Source organism: Eleutherodactylus coqui, chromosome 2 (genome assembly GCF_035609145.1).
Source record: "Eleutherodactylus coqui strain aEleCoq1 chromosome 2, aEleCoq1.hap1, whole genome shotgun sequence".
Lineage (NCBI taxonomy): Eukaryota > Metazoa > Chordata > Amphibia > Anura > Eleutherodactylidae > Eleutherodactylus > Eleutherodactylus coqui.
This window is the reverse complement of record NC_089838.1, coordinates 221,944,415-221,964,583: the sequence shown is the minus strand read 5'-3', so window position 1 is coordinate 221,964,583 and position 20,169 is coordinate 221,944,415. Positions and strand designations below refer to the sequence as shown.

The 20,169-nt window shown below is 41.8% G+C and overlaps 1 protein-coding gene across 3 annotated transcripts in view; it reads right to left on the bottom strand.

The window, feature by feature from the left end:
- THSD4 (thrombospondin type 1 domain containing 4) overlaps positions 1-20,169 on the bottom strand; it is a 696,080-nt gene that overhangs the window by 30,544 nt on the left and 645,367 nt on the right. For all 3 annotated transcript variants that reach the window (XM_066592520.1, XM_066592521.1, XM_066592522.1), the window contains 4 exons: positions 17,237-17,333; positions 14,803-15,045; positions 10,765-10,894; positions 3,519-3,723 (listed from right to left, as the gene is read on the bottom strand). In XM_066592520.1, the coding sequence (XP_066448617.1) occupies positions 3,519-3,723; positions 10,765-10,894; positions 14,803-15,045; positions 17,237-17,333 (675 nt within the window). The remainder of the gene's footprint in view (positions 1-3,518; positions 3,724-10,764; positions 10,895-14,802; positions 15,046-17,236; positions 17,334-20,169) is intronic.

The window sequence follows — 20,169 nt, the reverse complement described above, 5'->3', positions numbered from 1 at the left end:
AGATAGATAGATATGAGATAGATAGATAGATATCAGATAGATAGATAGCTAGATAGATAGGCGATAGCTAGACATGAGATAGATAGAGATTAGAGAGCTAGATAGATGTGAGATAGATACATTGATAGATATGAGATAGACAGATAGATATTAGAGAGAGAGCTAGGTAGATGTGATATGCCACTAAAATTATTGCACTTTAAAACTAACTAGTTGAAGCATTTCATCCTTAAATGAATTACTTTTCTTTTGAATGCATCTACATGCTTAGAGCTAATGTGGTGTCTCAACCCTTCTATATCAAAGCTGTCATCACAATGTAAATTAGCAAATTCCATATACAAAAAGCAAGACTGCCAATTGGCACTCAGTTGGCTTGTATACAATAAACAAGAGTAAAATTACAGGTTGCTACTTGACAAATTGCTTAGAACACATGTCATTTTAGATATAAAACCTTCTGTGTGAAAGGGATGCAAGGGAAAAAATAAATAAATGGGACAACATTGTGAGGGGAACAGAGCAGAAAATGTTCGGCGTTTGGCAAGCCATTCATTTCAGGGTATTTTTCTTCTTTGCATTCAGTAAGAGAAAACATGTATTGTTAGTGACAAGCAGCCAGAGACATACCCTAGTCATATGCATATCATGAACAGAAGAAAAGTGTGCGACTATGAAAGCGAGGGGATGTCTGCAGTGTAAAATAATTCTGACATCTCAAAGACAAGAAATATTTTGGTTATTCAGGGCACCTATTCATCTGCATGAAAATGCAAAGGCTGAAAGCAAAGTTGGAATTAACGCAAACTTTTTGAAAACTGATTTGCTTACTTTGTCTCCAGCAAATCTTAAAAAATAGGATAGTCTCATAATGGTATTATATGAAAATCTTCACATTTGTAGTCAGTGTTAGCAGGGAAAGAGGCTTCATGCCTTCTACAGCATATGATTCAAGCAAAAAAAAGAAGAGGCGCAAGGTTTGCATTTATATTACTGTGAAATCATTTTTATGCACTTTTATTATAGCCTTATAAAGCTTATATTCAGTAGAGGTTAGAGATGAGCGAACGTACTCGGATAAGCACTACTCGTCCGAGTAATGTGCCTTATCCGAGTACCACTGTACTCGTCCTGAAAGATTCGGGGCGCTCCGCTGCTGACAGGTGAGTCGCAGCGGGGAGCGGGGCAGAGCGGGCGGGAGAGAATGAGAGAAAGATCTCCCCTCCGTTCCTCCCGGCTCTCCCCTGCAGCTCCCCGCTCCGTGCCGGCACCCGAATCTTTCAGGACGAGCGGGGAGGTACTCGGATAAAGCACATTACTCGGACGAGTAGTGCTTATCCGAGTACGTTCGCTCATCTCTAGTAGAGGTATAGAATGAATGAAATAACACATAGAAGTCCATAGCCAAGGCCAAGTCGGTGAGGATGTATGCCCAAGTGCCTTCCTTGTATTTAATCCTCCATTAAAAATATTGATAAAAAACAGATAAAGCATGAAAAGTCCCGTTCAAGTAGAAATTCAGAATGCTGACTGATTAGAGTATAAACTGACTTGCTGAACTATTTCTTTTATGCATAGCTATAAGGGTAAGGACACAAGGTCTGGCGCCACATGTGGCTGACACCCTATCCAACAGCAATGCCAATGGATGAATGATTGTATAGGAAAAATCATTTGGCTGGCATGTATGTGTGTGGATTGGTCACATGCAGCTAACTACACTGTGTGGCTTCACCCTAAGGCCACTTTTACACGGCTGAGACAATCGTGCGAGATTTGTGCATTGCGAGACACACAAATCTTGCACAAATATGAAGCTCATTCTTTTGAATGGAGTCGTACTGTATACATGCATCGTGGGGGAAAAAATTGTGGCATGCTCTATCTTTGGAGGTGCCTGCGATTGCATCGCCCATTGTTTTCAATAGGACAGGAAAACACATTGCACAGTGTTGCAATGCAAGGTTTCCCATTAAAAGCCACGGCGGAGGATCACAGCTTTCCTTTAATGTCATAGCTTCCTTCAGAAATATATGTTGGAAAAGCCTCCAGACATATAACTGCAATATCCAATGGAAGGCTTAACACTTTGCAATCCAATTTTGGATTCAGGGTTTCCTAGGGGGCTTTCTCTTTCTGTCATTTTACAATGACGCCACCTGCTGGCTATGGCCAGTACTGCGGTATGGTACATGCTGGAGAGGCACCTGACAACAGAGCGGCCAGTAATATACAATAAGATTACCCTGCTGGACGTCTTATGACATCGGAGCTGTACAGCCTTCAAACAGAATGCCTGAAGACGTCAGACAGTGGATTGGAAAGGGTTAAACTTAATATGAACAGAGCGGGAAAAAAAATAAAAATACTGCTCATTTGTTTTTAATGGTGGTTGAATGTATAGGTGGGTGCAGCAGGCTGTGCTTTCCAGTGAAATAAAAAAATCTATACCTGTTTAGTAGATGCCAAAGGACACTGTTTTCTCGCTTACTGTATCTTCAGAGGCTATAGATCTATTCAGCATTTGTGCCGAGAGTACCTCCTAGTGCAAATGCTTAAGGAGGATTTCCAAAATGTATAATTTTCATGGAATCCAGCTTCCCTGTTATAAAATAACAGATAGTGATATACTCCCTTCTCCTGTGTCCTGTGCCGCAGATCAGGGTAATGCCCTCTGATGTTACATTTACAGTCTTCCCCCACCTGTTCATGGGGCATCACAAGCACTGCAGCCAATAACGGTGTCCAGCGATCGAGCCCTGAGCTCTGTGATTGGCTGCAGCATCTGTGACATCCCATACACCAGGCAGGACTGTAGCCTGGAAACAAATAGTGGGAGCAGGACCGAGCATGGGTGCAGAAGATGCAGCGAGCGGGGAGAGGCGACTATAAGCCTATTTGTTATTTTGTGGCAGTGGAGCGAGATTTCTTGTAAATTATACATCTTGGAAGACCTCTTTAATGTGCATACTGATTGTGGTGTGAACATATCCTAATACAACTCCTATATGAAAATCTAAAATTTGGTTCCATAAATAGAATAGTATCTTATCAGAATAGAGCAGGAAAACTTTCCCAAACGTTTTGCATCTTGTGATGATATCTGACATTCTTGATACTAAATATGGAGCTTTCATATGAAGCTACAGCAGTCCAGATGTCTCCACCCTACATTTCTGCTAACTTTATTAGGGCCTCCAATTAATCACAATACAGATTCAATGCATTCTCGCTAGTAAAAGCCACCCCAGGCTGCAATACACATCCTAACCACTGGATGGCTACATATAGAAGTGTATAGCATACACATATATACTGACAGAGTAATGTGAAATGATGCCTTTTTTTATAAAGTTGGTCCTCTTGCAGTACTCATCTTGGTTGAGAGGAAAGGTAAAAAAAGAACACAGCTGTATCACGCTAGGTCTAAGTGCCCTTTCTTTTATTCCAGGCCTTTATTTACTAGTTTGAAAAATAACATTGCGGTCTTAATACTTCCCCTTACATCTGCAACTTACAGGTGTCCAGTCTGCTCTGATTTGCCATTCACTGCAGATCTTCAGCTGACAAGTGCTGGTCGTTTCTGGCTTCTCCAGGCTCTGACATCGGTGTGGTTGCACTGTATGGGTGCGGTTGGCATATACATGCCTGCACAAGATCTGGCGGTACTGCATTCCCAAACCACAGGTCTTACTGCACTCGGACCACTCTCCTATGTCCCAGCTAAAGGAAGAACAGGAAAGTAAATACAGCTGAAGCTCTGTTCGCACAATGGATAGGTTTGTTAGAATGGAGCATACTCTACTATTGACAAAAATTGTGAAAAAATATGGAAAACATGGAATGCACCAAATTTATGTTATGATGTAGGCACTGTTTATACTACCTACTACAATTCTGAAATCATTAGTATAAAAAAGGAGTATACAATGTGTGTGTGTATATATGTATGTGTGTGTATATACATATATATATATACACATATATATATATATATATATACATACACACATATATATATATATATATATACACACATATATATATATATATATACATACATACACACATACATATATATACTAAAATGTAGCTAAGAGTAGCCATAAAATGCACCACATTGACTAAAACTATTCATGTAATTTTTTGCTACAGAATTTGGATGTATATGTGCCCCAATCATGAGGAGGCATACGAAAAAGTGCTTAATGGCTGCACCAAATTTATCAAGCAGCAAGTGCCGTTCTTGCACTTTGAACTATTAGTTGCTTTAATTTATTAATGTGACTATATGATTAGACAACATGGGATTTGGTTGTAGCCTGTAACTATAGAAACATATAGGTTTCATGTGCTATACGCAGTAAATAAAAGTAGTTAATATGAAACATAGGAAGAACATAGAATCTCCATGCTGATGTTGTCAGACTTGAACCAAAGACCCCAGCACTGCAAGGAACCAGTGATAACCACTGAGCCACGGGAAAAGAGGAACCACCACTACTGCTTGACCGGGATCATTATTTAGGGGTATTAGTGAAGTTCCAGTTAAGTTCAAACTAATATGCACTGAACCAAACTTCTTTCCGAAATTCGGTCAACTCAACTGGTCAAACCGAACTTTTCAAAAGTGCGCTCATCTCTACGGAGGTTATTGTAATTCCTCAGAATTTTGCAGATGTTTTTTTTTTGGCACCAATCTACTTAGCCGTTAATCTTTAAACAATGCTCATATTTATTAGAAAACTTTATCCAGCAGTTGGCATGCATGATCTCAGCAAGTTAAAAAACATAAAAGGATATGAAAAATGACAAAGTCTCATACATTATTTATCAAATCTACTTAGCACTGGGCAACACTCATTAGCATTTGCACACTAAAAACAGACAGCGCACACACAATTATTCAGTATTAAAGTAATGAATTAAAGAAAGCCGGTGGCATTACCATATTTTAGGCATAAAAGCATCGAACTGCATATTCTGGAACATGCTTATTCTAATACATTTGCAAAAATAATTAACCTTTTGATTTTAGAATATAAATTTAATAGGAAAGCTTTATGTGGGCAAGATTAATAAAGCATGAGCCATCATTAAGGGTTTGCTCTGAATTACCTTGAATTACAGTATGAAACATTTATTACATGCTGCATTCAGCAATAAGTAACGAAAACCTCCTTCCATATGCCGTATTAAGGTATAAGAGTGTCATAGATGGGTAGCAGAACACTATGATTGACCCAAAGACTCCCGTGATGCTTCTCTGAGCTAGCTACGAAAGCAAAATGCTGCGTAATGTATGTTCTTAAAGCAAATGTGATAAGTCAGCAAAAATGAAATTGATTATAATATGAATGCTTGATAAAAAGAAAAGATTGCTGATAGGATACACATTTTATGAATGTCTAGCAGTGTATAATTAATGCAGCAACAGCTAATAAAAAGAAGCATAAACCTGTAGAATTATTCCCCTTGTGCATGCTAGAGTCATAATACTTTGATCAGCATTTTCTTCTGCTTCTCAAGCTCACTGAGATTTTTTATGACCCCTTTGTTGTTAAAGGGGTGGTCTCGCGAAACCAAGTGGGTCTATACACTTCTGTATGGCCATATTAATGCACTTTGTAATGTACATTGTGCATTAAATATGAGCCATACAGAAGTTATTCCACTTACCTGCTCCGTTGCTAGCGTCCTCGTCTCCATGGTTCCGTCTAAATTCGCTGGCAGCTTGCTTTTTTAGACGCGCTTGCGCAGTCCGGTCTTCTCTATTCAGCACGAGCCGCTTCAGTGTGCTCCCCGCTACAGCTCTTCTGCGCATGCGCAGACGAGCTGTCACTGCTCGGGAGCGCGCTGCAGCGGCCATTCTGCACCTTCCTCTGTTAGAGGAAGGTGCAGAAACTGGAGCTGCCCAGCGGAGAAGCCCAGCCCAGCCCAGCCCAGCAGCCCCGAGAAGCGTCCCAGGTAAGTGATGGGTCGGGGGGGAACTAGCGCTGCGCCGGGGGAACTAGCGCTGCGCCGGGGGGGCTGTCGCTAGGCCGGGGGGGGCTGCCGCTGCGATGGGGGGGGCTGTCGCTAGGCCGGGGGGGGCTGCCGCTGTGATGGGGGAACTAGCGCTAGGCCGGGGGGGCTGTCGCTAGGCCGGGGGGGCTGTCGCTAGGCCGGGGGGGGGCTGCCGCTAGGCCGGGGGGGCTGTCGCTAGGCCGGGGGGGGCTGTCGCTAGGCCGGGGGGGGGCTGCCGCTAGGCCGGGGGGGGCTGCCGCTAGGCCGGGGGAACTAGCGCTGGGCTCCGGAACCTAGCGCTGGGCTCCGGGGCCTTCACCTGGGCTGAGGGTCTAGCGCTGGGGAGCCGGGGGCTAGCGCCTTACCTGCTGCCTGGCGGTGGGCGTCTGGTCGGCGGCTGCGGGGCGTCTGGTCGGCGGCTGCGATGCGTCCGGTTGCCATGGAGACACAGCTGGCGGCGTCTCGGGAGCGCGCACGTCGGGCTGCAGCGAGCGACGGGGAAAGAGCCGGCGGCCATCTTGAGAAAACTTTTATAAGTTGCTGAAACGCTGGAACGGTAAGTACGAACCAGCTAGAAATGTCATTTACAGGGGGGCTTAGTTATGTATGCTTAATGGGGGGGACTGGGCAAAAAAAAAAATGTAACTGCTTCCTCGAGACATCTCCTTTAAGTTCTAGCTTGACAATTAGAGATGAGTGAGCATACTCGTCCGAGCTTGATACTCGTTCGAGTATTAGGGTGTTCGAGATGCTCGTTACTCGAGACGAGTACCACGCGATGTTCGAGTCACTTTCATTTTCTTCCCTGAGAAATTTGCGCGCTTTTCTGGCCAATAGAAAGACAGGGAAGGCATTACAACTTCCCCCTGCGACGTTCAAGCCCTATACCACCCCCCTGCAGTGAGTGGCTGGCGAGATTAGGTGTCACCCGAGTATTAAAATCTGCCCCTCCCGCGGCTCGCCACAGATGCATTCTGACATTAGTTCAGGGAAAGTGCTGTTGATGCCGGAGCTGCTATAGGGAGAGCGTTAGGAGTGATTTTAGGCTTCAAGAACCCCAACGGTCCTTCTTAGGCCATAGAAATTGCAGATCGCACCTATGTGCGATCTGCGATTCCTGTTCTCTTCTCTATATGCGCTCAATGGGGCCGGCGGCAGCAGCGCCGACCCCATTGAGAACATATAGAAGACAAATCATTCTTCTCTGCCACAGCTGTAACAGCTGTGGCAGAGAAGAACGATGTTTGCCCATTGAATTCAATGGAGCCGGCAATACAGCAGGTTCCACTGAAAGCAATGGGCTGCCGGCGATCGCGGGATGAATTGTCGGGAAGGGCTTAAATATATAAGCCCTTCCCTGCAATTCATCCAGAAATGTGTTACAATAAAAATATATACCGTTTATACCGGCGTATAAGGCGACGGGGCGTATAAGACGACCCCCCAACTGTCACCTTATACGCCGGGAATACAGCGGAGCAAAGAATAAAATTCATTACTCACATCCCCCGGCGGTCTGCGGCGCTGCTGCAGGATGTCGCTCCCTCCTGGTCCCCAGCAGAGCATTGCTTTCTGGACGCAGGGCTTGAAATCCCCGCCTCCAGAAAGCTACTGTGATTAGCTAACACACACAGTCAGCCAATCACAACCATTCAATGACATCATTGTCATTGGCTGTGATTGGCCGAAGGCACGTGTGTTTTCTGGAGGCGGGGATTTCAAGCCCTGCGTCCAGAAAGCAATGCTCTGCCGGGGACCAGGAGGGAGCGACATCCTGCAGCAGCGCCGCAGACCGCCGGGGGATGTGAGTAATGAATTTTATTCTTTGCTCCGCTGTATTCCCGGCGTATAAGGTGACAGTTGGGGGGTCGTCTTATACGCCCCGTCGCCTTATACGCCGGTATATACGGTATATATTTTTATTTTTACACATTTCTGGATGAATTGCAGGGAAGGGCTTCTATATTTAAGCCCTTCCCAACAATTCATCCCGCGCACGCCGGCAGCCCATTGCTTTCAGTGGAACCTGCTGTATTGCCGGCTCCATTGAATTCAATGGGCTAACATCGTTCTTCTCTGCCACAGCTGTTACAGCTATGACAGAGGAGAACGATCTTTATGCTGACAGTGCGGGGGGGGGGGGGCCCACTCTTGCCGCTATTGTGGCTTAATAGTGGGACCTGGGAACTTGAGATGCAGCCCAACCTGTAGCCCCTCGCAGGCCCTATCCGTTGCTGTGTCGTTCCCATCACTTTCTTGAATTGCCCCGATTTTCACAAATGAAAACCTTAGCGAGCATCGGCGATATACAAAAATGCTCGAGTCGCCCATTGACTTCAATGGGGTTCGTTACTCGAAACGAACCCTCCAGCATTGCGAAAATTTCATCCCGAGTAACGAGCACCCGAGCATTTTGGTGCTCGCTCATCTCTATTGACAATCCTACAGAGGATTTTGCATAATTACTTTGGAAAGCGAAAATAAGTTCTTGTATTGAAAAGTCAGTCCGAATAGCTCAGTAACCACTAGCCAAGCCAGAAGCCTACTGCACACTGATGAGGGGCAAAAACCCAGAAACAGCTGTCTGTGTATGGTTTTCTGGCTTTTGGTCAATTCCCAATCATTGTTATAAAGACTTGTTTAAAGGGTTTGACATTGATTTACAGGAATGCTGCTATCCAATAGGTGGCGCTGCAAAGGTATTGTTCTGTCTCCCTTATTTGCAAACTACAAGAGGAGCATATTGTTTTATTATTTTATTAGTTATTGCATTTACCTATTTCAGCATACCACCTATGCACTTTACAGCATGTTATACATATTATATGCATTTGCATGATGTACTTCATACAAAAATGGGTTCAGGTGGAAGGGGTGTAGGCCCCTGTGGCATATTTTTTTTTCTGCCATTCAGAGCACAATCCTGATCAAAGCAGAATGAGTAAGCGGTAGGTTGAATTGTCTTATTGACTGGCATAAACACAAGGCATAAACATGATGTCAGAGCACAAGGTCACATAAACAAATGGTGCTCATGTCAAGATAGCCAGTGATGTAACAAATATAGTTAAAGGGGTTGTCCAGTTGTAAACTATTGATGTCCTATAGTTATGATAGGCTAGCAATGCTAAATTGGAAGGTTTCCCAGCTGATCAGTTGTTCTTTAAGGTAGTTTCACACGGGTGATCACGATATCCCCGCGAGAGAAAATCGCAATTTTGTTCATGAGATGTCTGAACGTAAGCGGTGCTTTTTCTCGCAAGATTATCCCTGTTGCTTACGATTTTCTTGCTCAACTTTGCTGTGATTTTCTTGCGAGAAAGATAATAGGACTTTTTAATGTTAAAAACGTATTGCATCACACGAAAATCTCAAGTTCGTGCAGTGCAATGCGATAAAAAGGAGGCTCCATAGGGAAGCATGGGAGATTTAAAAAAAGCAAGACGCAGAAAGATAGAGCATGCAGTGATTTTTTTTCACTTCACATCGCTTCAGTGAAATCATTGCAAATGTAAAAAAAAACCATTAAAAAGCATGGGTTTCATAATTCTGTGTTTTCACACACTCTCAACCCGCGTAAAACCGATTTTAGGCTACTGTGCTCATTCGCTGAGCTAATTTCTGCAGGAAGCAGACAGTTCTGTTCCTACTGCAGTGGCCAGGCTTGATATTGTAGGCTAAGTTCTCACTTACTTCATTAGGAACTTTGCTTGTAATACCAGATTTGGCCACTACAGTGGGAACAGAGCTGTCTGCTTCCTGCAGAAATAGGCTCAATACACAAATACATCAGTCCAGCAAACAGCAGATTAGCAGAAGTCTCAGGTGACAGACCCTTGATGATCTAATATTGATGGTCTATCCTAGTTTACAACTGGCTAATCTCTTTACAATGCAAATCATTTTACAACTATTAACAATAAAGGTCCATTTACACGGTACAACTGTTGGGCAAATGATGCCCGACACTCGTCCTTGTGTGTCTGTGCTCTCATACTGTCACACGGGAGCTAGTAGTGCTGGCTCTCTCACGGAGTGGCCAGCAGGGGAGCGGGGCAGTGCAGGAGATTTCTCTCCTCACGCTCACCCGCCCCTCTCCATTGACATAACACAGCAGCCATTCACTACTGAACGGCCGCTATTTAAACTGAACGATGAGCTGATCGTCCATCGTTTATGCTGCATAAACGATAAATGATGAGCTCATCGCTCATCGTTCAGTTTAAATAGCGGCCGTTCAGTAGTGAATGGCTGCTGTGTTATCTCAATGGAGAGGGGCGGGGGAGCGAAAGGAGAGAAATCTCCTGCACTGCTCCTCCCCCCTGCTGGCCACTCCGTGAGAGAGCCAGCACTACTAGCTCCCATGTGATGGCACGGGAGCACGGACACACAGGGACGAGTGTCGAGCCTCATTTGCCCGATAGTCGTCCCGTGTAAATGGACCTTAACAGTTACATCTTTAGTATTGAAAATTATTGGTTTAGTAATTTGCTCCACTGGGCATAACACTTACTGTTTTTACTTCAAAATTGTTTGTGAATATTAGCTAACAGTAAGTAGCATTTACTTAAATACATGTAGGCTAACTGCAAAAAAATATTATTTCCATGGGAATAAAATGTCATATACTCTTTTTCTGATGCAATTAAAACTGTAACACTCATAATTTCATCTTGCACCATTTCATATACTCTCATATCATTTAAATTAGGACCATTTGTAAATGTGGTCTTGTGCATAAGTAACCGAGAAACTCACAATGCAGGACAAGGAAAGTGATTACATGGCTCTTCTTCAGAATTGGGTTTGGTAGCTACGTCACAGAAGGCCTCTGACACCTCTTCATGGGTGATCCTATTTACACAGTGAAATATGGGATACCGTGACCCTGAAATATAACAGGGAGAATAGAAATACATTATGACTATTAACTTAATACAATATAAGTATCAGCCTCATATATTTCTATGAATCATACCTACTACATTTGTTTAGTTGTTGGTGACATCATCGTAGGGAGGCTGGCTGACAAACTCATTTCAATAAATAAGCCAGCCACCGTTTCTGTCAAGTATATCACTTTTGGGTAGAGATGAGCGAGCACCAAAATGCTCAGGTGCTCGCCTGTCATTCATTCAGCGAGAGCTGCCTGTGATTGGCTGAGTACCTCAGCCAATCACAATCAGCTCTTTCAGCAGGCAGGCACTTTAAATCCCCGCCTGCTGAAGGATCAGCACTACAGAGCCGGGGACAGCGGAGAGAAGACGCGGCTGAGCCCCGGCGGCTAAAGGGAGGTGAGTATGTATTTATTTTGTTTTTTACACTACTTTTACTAGTTTTTCAGGGAAGGGCTTATTTTTAAAGTCCTTCCCTGAAATCCAATGACAGGGAGCCGGCAGCAGGATCCTCTACCGCAGCTGTCATGTGTGACAGCTGCAGTAGGGAATTGAAGAATTCCTCTGGTACATCTGTCACAGATGTGGCAGGTGCAGCAGCAGGGAATTTTTTTTACTAGCAGGGATAAAGGAAACATCTGCCGCATGCCGCAGATGTGTTCTGCATCCCCGCGTGGGACACTGCAGTGGCAGAGAGGTAAATTTTTTTTTGGCTTTGTTTTGTTTTGTTTTTTTTAAACTAAAATTATTGTTTTTCAGGGAAGGGCTTATATGTAAAGCCCTTTTATGAAAAACAATTCAGGGGTGCCAGCAGACCATTGTCTTCAATGGAGCCGCCGGCAGCAGCCACGGCTCCATCGCAAACAATTTAGTGTGTGTCCTGTCCATCCGCACTATATAACAAGACTGTACTCATTTTACACTGTCTATTTTTTGCTAAAGTGTATGCAAAATACTATTTTGCATACACTTTAGCAAAAAATAAACATGTGGGGAGGAGAGGGTGAAATTTTCTCGAGCACCCGAACACCGCATGGTGCTCGTTAGAGTAACGAGTACTTTCGAGTATTCTAATACTCGAACGAGCATGCTCGCTCATCTCTACTTGTGGGTAATCCACTTAACTTGGTTGTCTAGCTTAAAGATTAAAGTTTCAGGGCATGTTCAGATGATGGATTTGTGAGGCTGAAAAATACAACTTTGATTTGAAATAAAATAGAATAGAAATTTGAGGGTGACTGTGGAATTTCTACCATGGATTTGCACTTTGCAGTGCAATGGATACATATGATCCAGAAACAGATAAGCCCCATTTGATGTGGATAATGTATGTGTGGCTACCTGCTTCTGAATCCACTTCAAGAATTGACATATAAATATATATTTTTTTTAATGCAGATACTCATTGTAAAAGAAATGGAAGTAGGTTTGATGTAGATTTCAGGGCGGAATATGTCCCCAAGTCAGTATGAAATTTCTGCCTTCTGAACATACCCTAAAAACAGCAATTAGTAAGACAAGCATTTTGGGTAATTCCATGTGGCTGCAAAACTGTTGTGTCAGCCACTGTATTTTTTTGGCTTCCAAAATAAACTTTAAAGGGGTATTCCAGGGAAAAAAACTATTGATGACCTATCCTCAGGATTAACCAGAGTCCAGCACTCAGGACCCTGGACGATTAGCTGATTGGGAGCCAATTGACAGCACCACAAATATACAAGGGTCAAAGCGGAAGCGGCCGCTCTGACCCCGGTGTAGTTTCCGGAACTTGTAACTGTAGGCACAACTCTCCTTGAAATCAATGGGAGCAGAGCCTGCAATTAAAAGCATCAGTCACTACACAGAGATTGAAACGGAAGCTTCCTCTCCAATCCTTGTGTATACACGGCGCTAACAGTTGAGTCCTGAGTGGCAGCCGAACAACTATTGATGACCTATCCTGAGAATAGATCATCAATAGTATTTTTGCCTGGAAAATCCCTTTAAATAATACCACCTGCAGTTTATTTTAATACTCCCTGTCACTTTTCAATTACTTTTCCTACTAAAGGTCAAATATTTCTGAAATATCTGAGAAAATGTACTACTTGTTGTGTTAGTCATGATACAACTACCAATTTACAAATTTACTGTACACTGTGCATCAAATTTGTATGTATGAGAAGTATGCCTTGGTAACCATAATGTATATTTGTAATAAAATCACACCAGCATCATGCACAAATTCAAGATGCTTAGTTTGGCTGAATTTAACTGAAATACATTAAGACAAGAAGAGATACTCTGTAGATTTTATGGTAAACCCTAATTTTAAATGGTCACTGTACTTTGAGACAACTTAGGTCAACGCCTTAAGTACCAGACTGGTTTGTACCTTAAGGACCGGACACTTTTTAGGGATTTTACCCATATGGTGCTTTTACTGCCCTATTTGTTTTCCTTAAGCTACCAAAATATTTTTTGCTGCATTTTTTTCCGTGACATATAGGGCTAATTTTTAAATATTTTTTTCACTGACTTTTTGTCCCCCATTTTTTACTTTTATTGGGAGTAAAATGCTAAAAAAAATGATTTTTTAAAATATATTTTTTAATTAGTATATTTACGCTAAAATAAAGTATGAGAATGGGTTCCTCATTTTGTTTCGGACGTTTTGAAATATAATATGTATGGTTTTGGATTACAGGGCGCATACGGCGACAGTTTTGGTTGGCATCTGCTTTGGGTTATTTTTTTTCTTATAATATATTTTTATTTTAATGTGTAATTTTGTTTTACTTATTTATGCAAAACATCACCTGTAGTGATAATAGTCACTGGCAGAGCTGATCAGGGTATGCTAGGACCCTGTAGCTCTGCTGTTCCAGGGGATCCCCGTGGTCACGTTACTGCCGTCTCGCGTAGTGGAAGAAAAACTTTGACTTTCCCTCTTTAGTACATAGCACTCATTGAGCACTGTGTACTAAAGAAAGGAGAAGGCAAAAGGGTTAAAAACCACTTCTCCTCTGGGGTGTCAGCTGTGAGTAACAGCTGACAAATCGACCTGCTTCTGATTGCAGAAGCAGGGACTTTAATCGCCCGCCATATTTTTACTATCTGCTGGGATTAAAGCCCAGGACCAAGCGCCGTAAATGTATTGTGCTTGGTCCTTAATGGGTTAATATGATAGTCAATGTGATAACTAGCAGAAGTATTAATCACTTAATTTACCTAAAATATTGTTTTGTGCCTGAAAATTAGGGTTTAATTTTCTTCTAATTTGCTATCTACTAAAATACTGCTCATTGTCAAATGAAGCCTATCTCTAGTAACAGAGGTAAGAAGATGGAACACAGGAAGTGGAGTTGAGTGATTATTTATGTTGCTCATCGAAGACTTTGGAGAGTAGGGGGGAGGAATCAGAGGAAAAAAGAGAGGCTCACACAGAGGTGGCAGCAGCAGCTAATAGTAAGTGATTTACTATGTTAGTTACGGAAATCACATCTATACAACTTGCTACTGCTATACAAAGTCCTTCATGATCATGGACTAGCTCAGTGAAAAGCTGAAAATTAGAAATGCAGGTCTGTAGAAGGGAAAAACCGGTGAGAAATGCAGATTACAAGTCATATAGTGACTATTATATCTCATGTACACATGGCAGCTTATTTTTAAAAGCCATCAGAAAGCATGGGTATGCTTTTACTAATTTTGTAGCTTTTTCACATCTTTTCAATTTGCATTCTCCATGCAGAATGGACAGCACACTGGCAGGTGTCTATGTACTGACCTGATGTTAGGTACAGCTGATATTATTGGGCACAACTCACGCACATACATGTGAATAAGCCCTGATACCAAGTAAAATTAATATTTTCCACATTCTGACTTTATAATGTCTTCTTCCCTTCACCCACCTCACCTTTTCCACAAGAGACTGAGCAATCAGTTGAGCCCACTTGTTTCCAGTTATATTCCCGATTCCGTCTAGGTGGCTGTAGAGGAGGGACCTGATTATCAGGCTCATAAGAACTTCTTCCAGGGTGTCTGGAAGGTAAGGATCCTGTTGGCTGTCCAGTGTGTAAATCAGCATCTCTAAATGAGTCTCGATTTTCAGTAGGGTTTGAGGTATCTATTACATCTAACTGTCCGTTTAAAGGTTCCCCTAGGAAAAAAAACATGGTCCATAATATTGCCCAATAAGAGAATATCAAAAGTTGCAGTGATAAAAAATTAAATCAACACCCTTTTGAAACATTATGTTATAAACTAATAATGCTATTAATGTTTTCGCATTACCAGTTAAAAGGCAGTTTATGTTCACACCAATAACACTGAAGGTACTAAGGTTTTCTCGCTTTTCGACATTATTCTCAAACTACCATAAAAAGCTTTCAGAAGCATGCCTACTGTTTACGCTCTGATTTTAATTGCCTTATTCTTTCTTGTTTTCTGACCCCCATGGCTTCCTTCTCTTTTTCCTGAAATAGACAGTCCAGTACAGCATGTCAGATAACTCCCATTGTTATTGCTATCCATAAGAGAAACAAAATAATCCTACAGCTATGATACCTTTTAATGGCTACCAAAAAGGAATGATGACACAGCAAGCTTTTGAGGCATGGTATTATGCCTGATGAAGAGGCCTAAGTAGGTTCGAAAGCTTGCTGCAACATCATTTCTCTTTGTTAGTCATTAAAAGTTATCGTCTACAAGATAATTTTGCTTCTCTTACTGAAAGTCATAACATTTTTTTCCACTGACTAACACAGTACCAAACATTTTGCTTATGACTCCCATTCTAATGGGTTAAATTACATCACCAAATGAGCTGTATGAACTTTCATTGAATGTCCAAATAAACATTCTCTACCTCATGTTGCTGAGATAAAAGTTTCACAAGGTGCTATATTTTTTAGCGTAGCTGAGAAAGTAAATAGCATAGCAAAAATCAGTGTAGCGGCTGGCAGCAGATTGTCAGACTGTCCATTAAACACAAAGTCTGTACAACAGCACAGAAAGACACCTGCACACTACTGGCCTGCATATCTGAATCAAGTCCACAATCGATATGATATGTCATAGGACTAGAAGTTACAGATAGTACAATACTGCGTGTGGAAGACTGTTCTGCCCATACCTGCCCTCTAGTGTCAGGATAGGGCACATTCATATGCTTAACAGTATAAATTGCTATTATTATATCTGCACTGAAATGCTTTAATAAATCTGCACATGCTCATCCTGTGGGAAGAGGAACTACAGGGCCTAACGAGTAGCAACAATGATAGGCTTGGGGGTACTTGGGAGAAAGAATTCTTCTGAATCATATAATTTAGAAAATATATGTAAATTACATATATAGTTATTTTTAAAATACTTGAAAAAATGCTCTTTATTATGGGAATACCCCTTTAAGTATTTTTAAATCTATAAGATAAGAATTTGAGTATTAAACCAATTATCTTCATATATAATATGTTAAAAAAACATATGTGCGATATGTGTGTAAAATGTTAAAATTGGTACAGATATTTCTGCCGCAGTCTGATGTAATGAAGGCTCAAAACTCTTTTTCCAAGCTAACTAGTGAATATCAAGTTGTGTAGCTATATTTATTTGGTGAAAATATACAGTACGTTCACTCTAAGTCTATGCCAATTGCTGTTGAAGTTATTACACAACTTTAGATAAAGTGAAGGTTATTAAAAAAAACTGTTTTTTTTACCTTCCTCTGTACAAATATTGAGGAAGTAATAGGCTGAACTGGATTGACATATGTCTATTTCCAACCTAACATACTATGTTACTACATTGTCGTACAGCACTGAGGGTTGTAGTTTACAAGATAAGTCAGATGAGTCAACTATATCACCTAAGTGTCAATAATAACAGCCTGAGAGCTTTCATTAGGCCGCCTGCAGATGGCCGGGTTGGATCCAGCAGCAAGAATTCTCGCCACGGGACCCGACCCAAGCGCCTGCAGAGAGCAGCGTGTACTCAGCCACGCCCCGCGGCCCTGGCTCTTTCATGTGCCGGCTGCCGGGCAGCCAGCGCATGCGCAGACTGGAGCCGGCGGTGGGTGAGTGACGTTTCTGTGCGGGGCTCCGCGAGCCCAGCACAGAAATAGAGCATGCCGCGGTCTGTTTGCCGCGTGAGACTTCGCGTCTGAATAGGATTGTGTTTGTTAATGCAATCCTATGCAGGCTTCCAGCGCCGGGAAATCCCGACGCGGAATTTCCACCCGTCTGCAGGCGGCCTTACGCTTATAAAAAAAACAATGCTAAAACAGTAACATTTAAACCATATAGTGTCAATTTAGAATTGGATTACCATTTAAGTATGAAGAGCAATACCTGGTTTCCGTTGAGCTGGTAGCTGAGGACTGATAGTATTGGCAGCTGCAATGACATATTCATAATGGATTCCAGGGTTAGGTTGCTGGTGAATCATCTGAAAATATTAAAAACAAGTACTGGATGTCTAATGCACTGCATATACATTATTTACTTTTGCATAAAATTATATATGAATGTGATTGCATATTACAAAGGTAATGATGTAAAAAAAACTGTTCCAACTCATTTTATAGACTTACTAAATAATAAGTCTATAAAATGCTCGCGCAAAAATAGTCTTTCAAATGAATGAAAGATTGAAAAGTTTAGCAATCATTTTGCATAAAGTGTTAATGGCCATTAATGACCATTAACACTTTATCCTTTTTATTTACATGTAAAAGGACCTCCAGGAGTTGTTTGCAGAGCCAAGCATGTGATTAATCACACCCTTCGACTGTGCAAACAGCTGCTAAAAAGATGAGCGAAATACATTCAAATAGAACGTATTTGCTCAGTCTTTCAACGGCTGAATGATGGATTTTAAGTGAACCAAAATCCATTCTTCAAACGAAGAGTGCACAATGCCTGCATTTACATGTAACAATTATTGCTCATTTTCGGCCGTTTGGTCAAATTTTGAGCGATAACCATCACGTGTAAAAGGGCCTCTAGGCTTAAAAAAGGACAACTCTTGACATTGTGGCATCTAGATAGATTGACACTTGCCTTCATTTACAAAGAAGTTAATAAGAAAAGAGATAATCTAGCAGAATTAGACTGAAATCATTATGAAACTACATCATTTATAAAGATATAACTGTGGTAATTAAGAAACCTAAGGAAGTGGTTTATGAAATAAACATCTTAAAGGGCCACTCCACTGATTTCCATTCATTAAAGTGGTTGTGTCAGCAAAATAAAAAAAATTATACTCACATGCATCTCTTTACAGTTTAACCTGTCGAAAGAGAAAAGTTAAAAAAAATAGCAAACTCACCTAATCTCGTTGTACTTGGTCCCTCCGTTGTTTACCTGGCGCGTGAGGGGTTGGCTCCTGTGTGTGCACGCACGCTCCTGCCAACCTGGCCGCATCTAACCTCTGCTGTCAAAAAGGGGGACGCATGCGCGCTCACCGTCGACTCTCCGTGGACAGCAGAGGTTAGACGCGGTCAGACCAATCAGTGGCACATCGACCACTGACCCGGACGGCAGGACTTACTATCTGACAGTGGTGGGAGCAGGGGTGGAAGCTGGAACTTTACAAGCTTCTGCCCTGCAATCGGATGGCTGCTAGAGGGAGACAAGACGACCAGCAAGTTCCTAGTGACCGGCCCCGTAAGGCACAGGTGAGTGGTTTTTTTTCCCCTGACAGAACCCCTTTAAGGAACTACTCCTCCAATATATATGTCAGCTAGTATTTACCTTGTTTAGTTGTTCCTTTTTATCTAAAAGTCCTTCTTTTCATGCGAGTGATGTGATCTCATTGTGATCACCTGGGATTTACTTGGCTTTGTGCTCTGTCAAGAATTCACTATTTCAGTCATCAGCACCTCCTGTGTAATGAAACTGCCTAGACCCTACCGCACAGGCTCTTCACAGGGAAGACACAGAAATCCTTATCATAGTTACCAATGATTAGATGATCCTATCACAGTTATTATAAATACATCTGACTCTATACCTATGGTCTTTAGCTTACTAAGGTGAATATAGAAGGTGAGGATCATTGCAGTGTGCTCAAAGAAGGCAGAAATGGTCCTGACTGTAGATAGTACTGTGATGCTGTGCTGATGCAGTATGGGATTGCTAGCAAAGCACTGATAAATAGAAAACAGAGGGAAATCTAAAAAAACAAGAGGGTGTCTGATAATGATCAGACAGGATGGTTAGGTACATGGAAGTAAGTACAATATATAGCAGACATCCAGAGTGTGACGGGCAGTCAGGTGAGGGGTAAAGTGATGGAAAAATTAGATTTCATTCAAGTGGCCCTTTAAAAGCAGCATGGATGTCAATAAACCCAAACAAAGCAATCTTTGACCAAAACAAGCCTACTGATATACTTGAGGCACAAATCAACCCATCTAACCATATTGTGGAAATATAATGTGAAGACTCAATTTAGACAACTATTTCAAAGGAAACCATTTGACCTAGCGATATGTTTTTGCTGTATGCTAATAAAAATTAGGCTGCTGAGTAAAAACTATGATCTACACACAGTACCAATAATTCTTAATGCCCATAGAGGACTTGCTACAGTCATCAATCAAATCATAAAAAAATCTACAGCCCCTTGAGATATTCTTGCAAATTAAATATCTTGTATTTTATTAGGTAAGTTCATCCAGGCATCAAATGGACAGGCAAGGATTGAATAATGTATAGCAGTTGGTATCGTTTCGCTCCATTAGATTTTGCTCAGCAACATGACTGACAATGCAAGGACATACGTCAGTTATACTAATCAAAGATAGGAGATTCAATATATTGAATCAAATACATAAGACGCATGGTCTAAGCGATCTATGAGCAGTTTGAGCTGATAAAAGCCAATTAAGAAAATTATAACAAAACAGTGCATTATAATTTAATCATGCCATCAATTCATCAACATTCTGTATGTAGATATGTTAAACTATTTACAGTAAAGGCCCATTTACACGGAGCGATGATCGCTCAAAAATCGCTAAAAAGCAATCGTTTGAGCAATCATCGTTGTGTCTAAACATGCGGCCATCATGCACTTTTTGTGTACTGCTAGCTGATCGTTAAATTCAGACCAACCTAAAAACCGTCCTTTGGCCTTATCAGGAGTTCTCCACAGGTAGTGCTGATAGCATTGTTTCCCGTCTGAGAACAAAGGAACTGAAAGCAGATAAGAGCCCCCGGGCTATTAACTGCTTTCAGCTAAGGCTAAATAGCTATTAAGTAGCTGAGTACTTACT